We start from the raw sequence: 14,309 nt of genomic DNA, 5'->3' as shown, positions 1-14,309 counted from the left end.
CTATACATGAAATAAGTGGTAATGGGATGGGTTGCCATGCCCCCTTAAGACCAACATACATAAAAAAGGTGGACCTCCTAGGCCCTACGGTTCTCGAGATATTCACAGAAAACTGTCTCCGGCCACCTACTACGGAAGCGTATTAGGGCCACATGAAGAGAAAATATTTTTGAAAATTCCGAGATAAAAGTCAAAATTTTCGAGATAAAAGTCAAAATTTTCGAGAATCAAAGTCAAAATTTTCGAGAAACAAAGTCAGAAATAATTTCTGAGATTAAAGTCAGAATTTCTGAGTAAAAAAGTCAACATTTTCGAGATAAAAGTAACACATTTTGAGATAAAAGTCAAAATTTTCGAGAAACAAAGTCAGAAATAATTTCTGAGATTAAAGTCAGAATTTCTGACTTTAAAGTCAAAATTTCTGACTTTAATCTCAGAAATTATTTCTGACTTTGTTTCTCGAAAATTTTGACTTTTATCTCGAAAATTTTGACTTTTATTCTCAGAAATTCTGACTTTTATCTCAGAAATTATTTCTGACTTTGTTTCTCAAAGATTTTGACTTTTATCTCAAAAATTTTGCCTTTTATCTCGAAAATTTTGACTTTTTTTCTCAGAAATTCTGACTTTAATCTCAGAAAATATTTCTGACTTTGTTTCTCGAAAATTTTGACTTTTATCTCAGAATTTTCAAAAATATTTTCTCTTCATGTGGCCCTAATACGCTTCCGTAACCTACAGGCCAGTTGGTGTATAGTAACATAAATTAATTTATTGTGTGGCCCCCCATGAACGGAATTCCACGAAACTTGGCGTGCATACAGAGGGTGTCATAATGATCCTACACTTCCAATTTCGTGCAGTTTTGACTATGTTAGGACACAGATACCTGCGATTACAACACCTCATTTTTACTTTTTTGTGTTTAACTAGGTGGCGCTATACATGAAATGAGTGGTTATGGAATGGGTTGACATGGCCCCTTGAGATCAACATACAACATACATACAGCATGGTTCCATGCTATCCATGTGGGGTTACATGCCCACCAAGTTTCGTGTACCCCGAAATGACACATATATGACACATATTATAATTAATTGTTGACACATTGTGAACTATCACAGAATAGAATATTAAAGGTTTTACCTCTGGCAATAAGCATCATAACTAGGAACGTCACCTATTACAAACCCTCCCATATTTCCAACCTCTTACTTATATGTCATTTAATATTCTTTTTTTACCGAGGCGGTAGGCTCAGTATATTCAGCCCCATGTTGAACAGCAGTGCCAGGAGTAGTGGGGAATTATCAGCTATGCTAATGCAGGAGGCATTTTTAAGACATGGCCTGGGGTTGGGCTATTGCAGGATGTCACATGCATGCACAGGGGCCTCAAGCCATGTATAAGGACATAATCACATGGGTGATTTCAGGGGGATTCAAAGTTTTACTTTTATCTGTGGAGACTGAAAGTATAGACAGAAAAGGGAACATGTTGTGAAACTACAGAAAGATGCTCATGATAATTTAATCCTTGAATGCACAAAAATGTTCAAACGTGACCAGACTGACAGGGCAAGAAAAGTCTAAACTCCTGACCTCATATTTAAGCACTCAAATGGGCACTGTCTCTCCTCCTGGAAGAAAAAGGTCAGGGGCTCAAGCCCCCTTTAAGATATGTGTGCACGTGCCTGCTATCAGGCAACATAAGGCCATACGTGCAAAAATCAAACCGACATTTGTCAGACAGTTAGGCGCAACAGTTAAGAGAGAGGGTGGGGACCTGTGTTTGTCTGTGTAGAGGCCTGAGCTTTGCTGCAGGAGCACTTTTTTAATGACTAAGGCACACAACGAAGCCTCCAGATTTACCCAATAACTGGATGACTGCTATTTATATCATTGTCCTGTCCTCTATCACCGTCATGGTGATACCCTTCTTATATGCTTTTCATTGTGTTCTAATTCTTTGTGAGGTAGCCTATTCCAAAAGGTACTGTTTAGTTCGACATAAAACACTCTGAAACTGAAACCCATTAAAAAAATGCTCAAAAAAATGGGCTTCAGTTTCCTATGACAATAAAGAGAGGCTTAGGTGCAGTGGCCTTCACACTGCACTGCGCAGATGTTACATTCGCCTGTGATATGGAGCATTCTAAGCAGCCCATTGATGACGGGCAGCCCTTTTGGCCTTAGCCTGAAATCCAGATGGCCAGTCTGTCACTAAACTTTGATCTCTCCCCCATCAGCAAATATGGAAAGACTGCACTGAATGAAAATGATATGGAAGTCGTTTTGGATTAGCCTGGCTAGCACACAGACCTTCTCAGTTGTAATTGAGAGTGGGTCTGGAAAAGATTCATTGACTTAGGCCTACGACTTCCACCAGGGAAGTCAAGCAACCCAAACCAATATGGTATATGATCTGCTCAGGTTGGGTTGGATGGATCTGCTATGCTGGAGGCGGATCTGCATGTCATACCAGCTTTATAAACAAGCAGGCAACACACACAGTGAGACACAGTATGGCCAGTTTCTGTTAAAACACCAATGAAGGTAGCCCTTGCTTCAGTTAACAAATATGTTGGCATAAAACCAAGATTGGCTTAGATCTTTTACGGAAAATAACTGCAGTTATGGGACGTTATAATGCAGTTTTTCTGAAGCAATGCAGTGCAATGCCTGTCCGAAATATAGCACTGTCGCTTTAAATTCCAATAGTGTAGCTTCAATGTATTTTTCCATCTACAGAGGCTTAGGCCTACTGCATTCCTGTATGAACTGCAATGACTTCCTCAAAAAACAGAAATATTATGATTATGATGATGATGATTATTATTATTAGTATTATTGTTATTAATAAATAGGTTATGTGATTTTTTTTTTTTTCAGGAACTGAACCAAAGTCCTTTTAGGCCAAGTCCCTCCACTGGGCGGCCATATACCAACGTTTTTTGGGCACTCATCGGGCACAGTCTTTGGGTCGAACTGCGCGTGCGCAAGGCTTCACGACACCAATCTTGCTCCAGCGGCGAGATCACAACACATGATTGGCACGATGTCTTCACAACAAACCATATGATTGGCTCAATGTATTCACATCACACCACATGATTGGCTTAATGTATTCACATGTCGACGTTTTGCCAAGGAAGGGGTGGGATATGTGTAGACAACGGCCATGTTGGCGTGACAAACTAGCCCCATGCATTTCTATGGAGTATTTTTTGAGTGCTGTGTCTCCTCATTAGAAAGTCTCTGACTGAACCTAAGACCTAAGCCCACTGAAAGAAAGCTGAGCTTCAGAGGTTGTAGGCCTATTATAAATATAAAAGCAAATAGTGCAATAGTAAATACTGACAGGACCTCTAAACATCCTGCATCACCTGAGTCTTTTGACTGATAGACCACAGGCGGTCAGGACTGGACAATAGCCTATTACACAAATTCCATCAAACGAAGTTCGTGCGCTTTGAGCGCTATTCTGACGAAAGCTAACAGACACATTTGATGCGCTCAGATAAATGAATGGGCTTTTACGTGAGCACGGAAGTCACAAAAGCCAAGAGCATGCAGCTGAAATCTGAAGGCGGGGCTGGTCGAGCACATTGGCCCGCCCTTTGTCAAGTTGCAAGCCCTCCTTCTCTAATTGGTTGTAAAGGGACATGGTTCGACTTCAGGATTCGTTTTTAGCTGGTGTGACACAGTGGTAAATTTGCATATAGTTTGTTATTTATATAAAGGAATGGCAGCTTGAACTAGACCTGCATTCGAAAAACTCTGCAATGCCTGAGCCAGCGAAGCCCGCGCCCAAAAAGGGATCCAAGAAAGCCGTAACAAAGACGGCTGGAAAAGGAGGAAAGAAGCGTAGAAAGACCAGGAAGGAAAGCTATGCTATCTACGTGTACAAAGTCCTGAAGCAAGTCCACCCTGACACCGGAATCTCTTCCAAGGCGATGGGCATCATGAACTCGTTCGTGAACGACATCTTCGAGCGCATCGGAGGAGAGGCATCCCGCTTGGCTCACTACAACAAGAGGTCCACCATCACCTCCAGGGAGATCCAGACCGCAGTGCGTCTGCTTCTGCCCGGTGAGCTGGCCAAGCACGCCGTGTCCGAGGGAACCAAGGCCGTTACTAAGTACACCAGCTCCAAGTAATTTGATTATTTTCACAATTAAACAAAGGTTCTTTTAAGAGCCACCCATGCATTCTTCAAAAAGCTGTTCCAAATATAGTATGTTGGGCTACGTTACGTGGATCAGTTAGTTCACTGACTTTCTCAAATAGTAAAAAAAAAAAAAAAAAAAAGTTCAACTGCTAGAGTTTTGGGGCTGTAACAAAAACGTGTCATTTGCCTAGAAATCTAGACGCACCCTAGCGGCAGCAAATTACATTTGCTTCCAGGGCTAGGCTATATATATAGGCCGCCTATTGCAAGCAGATGGACCCCCCCCGAGACCCGCATGTCGGAAGTTTGAGACTCACCCCCTCCCCAACATTCTAAATCAAATGTAGCCTATTGCTATGCAGAGTAGGCTATAGGACCTACACTATTTGAACGCTTGGACTATTGGGGATACATACATAACATTTTACAATACAATAGGCCTATATATATATATAGCGCTTTACATCATTAAATTAATATTGCGGTCTCACTTCAAAAAGTATGGGTAACCTAAGGTCCTCTGGTAGATGGCATTTTGCAAATAATTGCGTAAACTAGGCTCACCTTTTCTTCTATATTGTTCTACCTTTTCACACAGCTTAACAAGACTTGGTGCTATAGGGTCATTGTCCTCAAGTGACTTGGGGAGACCTAGCCTACGTGGTCAGTTCATATTCTGCACGATGCAGAGTTGGCAGCATTGCATTTCCAGATTACGAATTTAATTTAATGTCCGCCAGAAAACGGATTGGAAATTATTTTTCATGATAACTTGGGTGGCTCTTAAAAGAGCCTTTGGGTTAGATTGAAAGAAACACCAAACTACTTAGAGCTGGTGTACTTGGTGACAGCCTTGGTTCCCTCCGACACGGCGTGCTTGGCCAGCTCACCGGGCAGAAGCAGACGCACTGCGGTCTGGATCTCCCTGGAAGAGATGGTGGAGCGCTTGTTGTAGTGTGCCAAGCGGGAAGCCTCTCCAGCGATGCGCTCAAAGATGTCGTTCACGAACGAGTTCATGATGCCCATCGCCTTGGAGGAGATACCGGTGTCAGGGTGGACCTGCTTCAATACCTTGTACACGTAGATGGCATAGCTCTCCTTCCTGGACTTTCTGCGCTTCTTTCCTCCTTTCCCTGCCGTCTTGGTGACGGCTTTCTTTGATCCCTTCTTAGGAGCTGACTTAGCTGGCTCAGGCATCTTTTGATATCATGAAGATAAATAGACCTCTCCAGAATATATCCCGCCTCCTAACTTCCGTATCCATCCAACTTCCGGGCGTGGATTGTCTATGGGAAATAACATGGCGTTTTGAAAGATCGTACCTGTCAAACTCTGTAGGTGACAAAGTAGAAAAAGCTGCTGGGCAGATTGGCCTACACACTTCTGCCATCTAGTTTCCACTGGATTTTTTTATTTTCGGTGCCGTTTGAGTAGTAGGCCTATAGTCTATAGTATACTACTTAAACGGCACCGACAATCAAAAAATCCAGTGGAAACTATATGGCAGAAGTGTGTAGGCCAATCTGCCCACCAGCTTTTTCAACTTCGCTACCTACAGATGTTTTACCGGTATGATATTTCGAAACGCCATGTTATTCCCCATAGACAATCCACGCCCGGAAGTTGGATGGATACGGAAGTTACGGAGGCGGGACTTATTCTGGAGAGGTCTATAAACTTGCCGCTGAAGGCACCCGATATATATACACACAATTGAAGACCTAAAATGGCGTTACTGCTGCGGGACACGATCTGATTCGCTGGCCTTTTTCCCTCCACAAAAAAACGAAACCGTATTGGTTATTTTGCCCATACGCAACAGTTGAGCTGTCCTCTCTATTGTAGCAGAGACTATACCCGGTTCCCGCACTTTTTTTTAATTTTGAAGGACTTCAAATCGGCTTCTTTTTCAAAGTTAAAATAAACAGCAGATTTATCAGTAATTACAATAAAATGTTCTGATTTTGTGAACTGTGAACAGTAGGCTAGCTTAGAGGCAGGAAGTAGATTGGATTTAGATAACCACAACCATACATTATGACTTGCCAGTGTCACAGAGTTGTGGACATTATCCATTCCACATTGGGTGCCACATGCATATCCATTCCGCAAGCTATTCTTTTTGGAATCTAAGCAGTCTCAGTGATGATGAGCACACACAAGGTGTGTTAGCTTTTGCAAGAGAACTACAATGTTTTGCTGATTGGGTGAGAGGTTTTTCCATTTGTGTGTAGAGTTTTGCAAAAAAAGCCATAGTTACAAAAAATGTGCTTAAGCATTCAGAAAAAAATGTAAATTCTTAACTTCCAACCCCATTTTGAGTGTTTTGTCCGACATTGCACATCATCAGGGTACTGCTCCCACTTTGGCCCAATATCAAATGACTGACCTGTTTGGAAAGCTTAGACCCAGTAGAATCCTCAGAAACAGACGGTGTGACTGTGTGATGTACTGGCAACCAGTTACAGAAGCTTGTTGTTTTTTCATTGAGCCAGTAACATACATATCTGGAACTGCCCACATTTGGGCCCTCTAGATCAGGGGTCCCCAACCTTTTACCATGTACCATGGACCGGTTTGATTCCCATTTTTTTTCACGGACCGGTGGGGGGGGGGGGGGTTCGGGGGTTCCATGTTCCGTGTTGTGCATGCATTACTTGAAAAGAACTCCAGTTATGTATGAACAGTGAAGGTAACAAACTCTTAAAAATGTGAAAAACGTGAACTTGAAGAAGTGAAAATTGAACAATAACTATGAAGTCTTTGCCGAAAACCTGGCCTCGCATAGATACGTGGTGGGAAATGGTAGCAACGTTTTCAGCGCTTATACGGCTATCTCGGAATATCTGCTTTGGTTTTCATCCAAAAACCCGCCAGAGAGGTTTCCTCATACTATTACACTATTAAGACCACCGTCATTTGCAATTTCGATCAACTGATCTTCCTCCTGCGCTGACAAGTTAGGACTATTCGGGATATTGACAAATGGTTTGCGGACCCACTCATTGGTTTGCCGTGGATCTTTGGAGGATGGGAAGTAACGCTTAAACTCATTTGAAAGCGCAACAAGGTGATAGCGCACCAGCTGCGAGAGAAAGGGTCCGGCCTCAGTCTCTCCCAAAACCCCCACTACTGTTTGGAACATATCAAATACACCCCGATCCACTCGTCGTACCCACAAATCAAGCTTGGCTTTAAATGCAGCGACTCTATCTGCCAGTTTAAAGACAGTCGTCATTCTCCTCTGCAGTGACAGGTTGAGGTCATTAAGCAACCCGAATATGTCACACAGGTAAGCGAGTTTTGACACCAAGCCCTCATCACTATGCAGCTAACGGTGACTTTTTTTCTGTAAGAAATCTCTGCAGCGGCTCTCGCAACTCAAACACTCTGGCCAGTGACCTGCAATCAACCAACTTGGATATCGTACCACGGTAACCCATTCGCCCTCTCTAACAACTGTGCCTTAATATCCTCTCACATATCATCAATTCGCCTATAGACAGTGCTTGCAGAAAGCGGTACCTGAGCTATTTTTTTTTGCTGCAGCCTCCCCAAGGAGTTCATTGCACATGCCTTTACCAGCAGGCAGAATTAATCCTTCCCCAATAGTAAAGGGCTTCTTAGATTTATCAATCCGACTAGCCACTATGAGGCTTTTAGCGCAGCCACGTTCACCGATGTGGTTGCTTTACGCACTAGTTTTTTGTCCTTCTTGCTCGCGTTTCTTACGCTCAAAGAACTCAAGGGGTTTGTCTTTAAAGGAACCATATGTAAGATTGTGGCCAAAACTGGTACTGCAATCACTTTCAAATTACTGTAGAGCGGTGTATCCCCTCCCCCTCCACCATGACTCGAGGTTGCCAACCTGGATGCCAAAACACTACTGACTTTGTGATTAGTAGATAGGTAGAGGGTGGCGCATCAGGCCAAAACACAACATTACATGACAAAACACAACATCAACATCAGTTGAGGGCTGCAACTTACACTTTTTAAATGGCAATATCCTGGCCGGACTACTGTTGTCAGTGATATAAGTATTTGAAATGAACATGATTTCTTAATGTAGTGACATATCACACTCTAAAAAATGTTGGGTTAAAAATAACCCAAATATAACCCAGCCGCTGGTTAACTATTGGACCAACACTACATTGAGTTATCCTAACCCAATGGTCTGGGTACATTATTAAACCCAGCAGGTTGGGTATGATTCTAACCCAAAACGCTGGGTTATATCAACACAACGTTAGTTAAATTGACACAATAGACTGGGTAAAGGTAACCAATCTGCTGGGTTATAACTATATAAATGTTGAGTAAAATTTACACAGTATATTGGGTATAGATTCAACCCAAACCACTGGGTTATATCAACAGAACTGCTAGTTAAAATTACCAGTTGTCGGGTTTTCTAAACCCAGTATTTGGGTTGCATTGAGAGAAAATGGGCAACAAATAGCCATGCAATGAAATAAAACAGTTCGACATAATTATTTATTTGACAGTTTACTTTATTTTTGAATGGATAGCCTACTCTAAAAGCAGCATCAGCATGATAAGTTACTTCCATGAAGACAGCTAGATTCCACGGTCCATTTGGGGGTCAGCCCTGTCAATCAAAGAAAGAAAAAGAGTGAATTAATCACTGCTATTGACAGAACTTTATCAAGACTTTCACGAACCATTATCAGTGATGTTGACAAACATTAAAAATCCGGAGAGAAAATATTAGCGCAACACACTCGGAAACCATAACCACCTCATGGAGTTGTTTAACAGCAGACTCACAAACGTAGTGGCAGTGATAGTTCTACCGTTAGCAAGCTAGCTCATGTTAACACATTCAGTTAGTCAAATCCAAGTTGTCTGTAACGTTAATGTTACCACCAAAAACCACCCAGTAAGTTACATGGGTATAATATGAAGCTACCCTGAATTAATTAATATGTTGTTTGGCATGATGATTACCGTATGTGTGAAGAGACTACTTCGAATACATTAGCTGACACACATGCTGCACTACCACGAAGCATTTAATTAACGTTAGCATAGCTGCTACCAACCGTCTGCTAACGTTAACCTAGCCAGCTGTTGGTATGCTAATTTTAGTTCGTTGTAAAAGTTTGTTTTGTTTCTGTTCAGCAGTTCATACCCAGTGAACAAAGAACTATGTCTTTAAGAGTCTGTCTTTGTGTAGATTTAACATTAACATGGGCAGTAATTGTAAGTTAATGTTAGCTAACGATAAGCTGGCTTGAATGACACAATTCTTAGGCTGCTTGAGGCTGAACGAAATTGGCAGGCAGAATATCCATTCATATCACGAAGGATATCTCTGGGTGGACTTTTAAAATCCGTCTGAATAATAATAATAATACAAAGTTAAAAGCAGATACATACCTTCCAAAATCGCCTGATTTCCACTGCATGTTGACAGCTGCTGGACTGCATGGACGGTTGAAAGAATAACGATTTTTCCCGAACTCTCAAATAACTATGCAGCTGTGTTAAAGTTACCCTGGTGCTGGGTAGTGTGCTCACGTCAGGTGGGGGAGAGGAGGGGCGCTGTCCTAAACTATCAACCCAACAAACTGAGTTACAGAAAATAACCCAACATGAGTAAAAACAACCCCACACAATGACCCAACAGTTTCAACTCAGCGTTTGGGTTGAGAAAATAACCCAGCATTTTTTAGAGTGCAGGGCCATTTTATGATTAATTGAAAAACATTTCTTACATATGGTTCCTTTAAGTGTACGATGCTTGGACTCTAGATGTCGAATTAGCTTTGATGGTTTAATTGCTTCGTTTGACAACTTATCGCCAAATACCACACATAAAGGACTTGGTGCATGCGAGTCACCGGTCTCTGCGAAACCATACCCAGACAGCAAAATATATTTGGGCCAGATTTGGTCCAGATCTTCATTAGCATTTGGCGCAGATCCTCTAAACGGACCTGCCCCGGGGTCATTTCTTCCAACGGGCCAATACCGGAACAGGTTGGAATTACGGATCAGAGACAGATCTGGGCCAGAACTGGCCCAGTACAGTTAATATTGCCATGGCATTTGGTGCGGATCTGGCCCAGACTCATATTCTACATCTGGGGCTCATCTGGCCCTGGTCTGTGATTCATATTTAAGCTATCAGACAATTAAGACCCACACAATTTGTAATTTTCAAAATAGTTTTTTATTTTAAAAAGGCAAAAGAGAACACTGTGTCCGCTAGCCTAAGCCTACAACATAACACAAACCAATATGTGAAATATAAGGCTTATGTTGATAAACAAACTCCGCTAAACGCACTGAAAGAAAATGTCATATTAACATAGTCCGTTGCATCTAACCGGCTGATGTCCCGATGATGATGACGACGGCGCTCAGCTGTGTCGGAGGAAGATTACTGGCAGTCTGGGGAGCACTGAAAGCACAGAACAGTTGGGCGATCCTGCAGATCAGCAGGTCGGTGGACTTTGACAGCGACAGTTTGTTGTTTCGTGAGAGTTCTTCGACGTTAGCTAGGCTACTCAATCCAGACTGCAGGGCAGGCTGCTATCATGGCAGCTCGCAGGTCAGCAGCAGTTCCTTGGTCGCGGCAGCGGCAGATCTCTCGCAGAGGCTAGTAGCTGTCCTGAGAAAAATTTTCGAGCAGACGGTGAATAGCAGCGCCGTTCACGGATGGATGTCAGAGGACCAGGGCAAAAACTAGCCCAATGGACTAACGTTAAAGTTAGGCATCAACCTGCGATTCTTCCTCACTGCTCCTGTGAGACGTATAAAAAGCACACAAAGCAAAGAAACAAGTAAATATTAGATTCAACATCCAAAGATTATTTATTTTATAACAGTAGGCTAACGTTATAGTATGCCAACAACGCATTGCATCCCAAACCGGATAAACTGGAGGACAGCGACAATTCTTGTGGACCTTCGATAAAAGGCTTTACAGCCAAGTTTTTCCACTCTAAATCCATTTTAAACAGGCTTAAAAAACGCTGGCCGTCTAAAGCTACCTGCAGTGCTACTAGCAGCAAGGCTAGCTACAGACAAATGGCTACGAATTTGCAGCTAACACACAATGGACACGATATTAAGCGATTTTGGTGAATAATAAGCAAAGCTCACCAATTTAGCCTTAAAGCTCATGTTCACATAGTTGTGGATGCATGTTTAAAAGAACCTAGGCTACAAGCTAACCGTAGCTACTACCCAGCTTGTCTGGCACGTTTCAGGTTGTCAGAATTTCAGAGTGAACTAAGTTTGTAAACTTTCATGTTTAATACAGAACAGGCCTAAATATTTAGCAGACTAAAATGACATCAACACCAGTTTACATTTAAAATGATACTTGTATAATGTACTTACCATGGCAATAATCACAAAGACGGTGCAGCCTGTCTTCCACTCTGCATAATCACATAACGTAGTTGCAGTTGCAGGTTTATGTGGGGGAAAAGTGTTCCGTTAGTTGTGGCGCGTCAGGTCTGCGCAGCTCCTGAGGATCTGGCCCACACCCGCCGGGCGGACTCAATTCAGTTGTGGCGCGTCTGGTCTGCGAAGCTGCCCCGGATAGGCACCACACCCGCTGGATGACTGTCACAGTCAGAGGCTACAGACAAGTCTGGCGCAAAGTTGGTGCAGATCTACATAGTGAGTGCGACTGCTGCGCGAATCTGCCGATTCAAAAACGGATCTGGCACAGATGTAAATGCTGTCTGGGTAGGCTATTTTAAATATGACTCGTCATATTTCGTATTGAATGACCCCTTCTTTTTCTTTGAGGTATCTGGCTCACCATCGTCAGTGGGTATTATTGCGAATGTGACATTATTGCGAATTAAATTGAGTTTATTTAGTTTGCATGCATTTTTTGTCGTAGGCTACGGAATGTCCCGCAGCCCTGTACCAGTCCGCGGCCCGGTGGTTGGGGACCGCTGCTCTAGATCACTTACAGTGCCTGAAACCAGGTCTTGTGAAGCTTTGACTATAGAGTAAAATATGGATTTTTTGCACAACGTATGCATTACATACTGCATTTCTCAAGACAAGAAAATTATTAATGCAAACTTTATTTTCTGTATAGCAATATTATCTTCAATCTCAATAGATAGTTTAGTCTTTAGGCTACTCCAAGGCCCTCTTTTAAACCAGGGACAATGAAAACAATTGTATTAGTCCATGAGCTTGAGGCCCATTTTGGGACAATCGGTGCCAACTGAAGGCACCAAATCACCAAACTAGATATTTTCTGATAGTTATATGTGTCCATAACACAAAAATGCATTTTGGACATCTGGGACTCACAGCTGAAGCTTAGTAGAGCACTCAATATACAGGTAGCCATACACCCGGTTTACCCAAAGACGTATGGGCACCAAAGTCACAAGGAGGGTGAGAAATATCAAATCCCATGTTAGTTCACATTCAGCAAATATATGGTTTAGGTGGTTTAATTAGTTTTCCCTTCATACAGCACATAATATATCAGCCATACACTTGATTTACTATACCCAATGTGTTTTGCATGGGCAGCAAAGTAAAGAGGAAGGTGAGACAAGTGAAAACCCATGTTAGATCTAATCTTGAAGTTATATGCTTTCAGAAACGGTTTGGGTGGTTGAACTAGTTTTCCCTTAATGGCACAGATCCAAAAGTATCAACCATACCCGATTTACTCTTACCGTAACGCTAACTAAGTAAAGAGGATGGTGATAAATGTCAGATCACATCCTGATGGTATATTGTAGCCCAGTGCATAAAGGGTTATCCTCAGCTGGCCAATGGGAGTGTTACCCCTGCGTCTCCACGGTAACCACAGATTTTTTTTTAAAATGAAATCAAACGAAAGACACAAACCAACACGAACCAAAGAGAGTAATACATTGATAAGAACTTACAAAGAAGAAAAGAAACCTAAACGAGAACATAAACCTGACCGGAGGGAAAACGATTGACGGGACTAAATCGAATGGATTGAAGACATCCAGAAGACAAAACTAGGCCTACAAACAGAACTGCAAACTTTCTAAACTGCCTGAACTACACTGAATGCTGGTTTCGTGGATAAAAGAATGATGAATTGATGGCGAGGCTCCCAGAACGGCGAATCTGAACTCCCCTTCACCTTTCATTTCCCTTTACTGACCCAGACTGACCTTTTGACTATTCCCTGACTTAACCCTTCCTGATAACTTCTGAATGAACTGAATTGATTGATTGTGACACATTGACTGTTTAACCCTTTGATATTGATCGATGAATGTTGAATTAATACACCCACATACTATAATACACTGAATATTTATTGTATATACTGTATTTTATTTTTTTGTAACATTGAAAGATCACATTGAATATTTTAGATCTTAGATAAGGGTGCACCTGAATATAAAACCGTTACACCTGATATTGTTATTTATTGCACTGCATTTGTACATTCTATTTATTTCAGTCTATTTATTGTACTTGTTGTTATTTATACCATTTTATTCATTCATTCCTTTTACTTATTAAATGTAAACATTATTCTAACATAAACTTTAGCTTGTTGTTGCATCCATCTACCTCCAGTAGTCTTATCTAGAAACTTCTGATTCTAGTCCAAGTAACTAGACCTGCAATATAGTAAATTAAGCCGAGTGCTACAATATGCTTTCAGAAAATATATGATTTTGAATTAGCTTTCCCTAAATGAAACAGCCAAAAAAGGTATCAGTCTAGTTTGCTAGATACACTGCTGCAATTTTTCCATAATGCACTTGTTACTTCACCTTTCTTTTGCAAAACGGATGTTTTGCTTTTAAACAGGCCCTCTGTAGGCAGAATCGGCAGTCTCAGAGGACATCTAGTGGCGGTTATCAGAAATGGCCATGTTCAGCAAGTAAAATAAATTCTCTATGAGTCGAACTATTGGAATTATTGGCTAAACGCCTCGTGTTCTCCTTCAGAGAACCTGGTTATAGTTCATAAACTTTTCATCTATCTATCCCATCCGGATCCGTAGCATGATAGATTTTTTTTTTTGTAGGCGACTCTGATCCTGAGTTTCTCTAGCACATAGGCTATGGGCCATACTATATAGCCTACCATTCAAGGGTTTAGCTTAATGGATTAGTCACTCCCTG

At 41.8% G+C, this 14,309-nt stretch overlaps 2 protein-coding genes across 2 annotated transcripts; one reads left to right on the top strand and one right to left on the bottom strand.

Moving 5' to 3' along the window:
• Positions 1-3,759: 3,759 nt before the first annotated feature.
• On the top strand, positions 3,760-4,202 carry LOC143126292 (histone H2B 1/2-like). Its single transcript, XM_076288218.1, has one exon. The coding sequence runs from the start codon at positions 3,788-3,790 to the stop codon at positions 4,160-4,162; it is 375 nt and encodes a 124-aa protein (XP_076144333.1). The 5' UTR covers positions 3,760-3,787; the 3' UTR covers positions 4,163-4,202.
• A 793-nt stretch (positions 4,203-4,995) lies between these two features.
• LOC143126190 (histone H2B-like) lies at positions 4,996-5,394 on the bottom strand. Its single transcript, XM_076288132.1, has one exon. The coding sequence runs from the start codon at positions 5,368-5,370 to the stop codon at positions 4,996-4,998; it is 375 nt and encodes a 124-aa protein (XP_076144247.1). The 5' UTR covers positions 5,371-5,394.
• Positions 5,395-14,309: the final 8,915 nt, after the last annotated feature.

This window comes from Alosa pseudoharengus, unplaced genomic scaffold, assembly GCF_046254945.1.
Source record: "Alosa pseudoharengus isolate Yale_2024_CS ecotype anadromous, Long Island Sound unplaced genomic scaffold, YU_APseudo_1.1 YU_APseudo_1.1_scf_1, whole genome shotgun sequence".
Classification (NCBI taxonomy): domain Eukaryota; kingdom Metazoa; phylum Chordata; class Actinopteri; order Clupeiformes; family Clupeidae; genus Alosa; species Alosa pseudoharengus.
The sequence above is the reverse complement of the archived record's forward strand: the minus strand, read 5'-3'. Positions and strand labels throughout refer to the sequence as shown.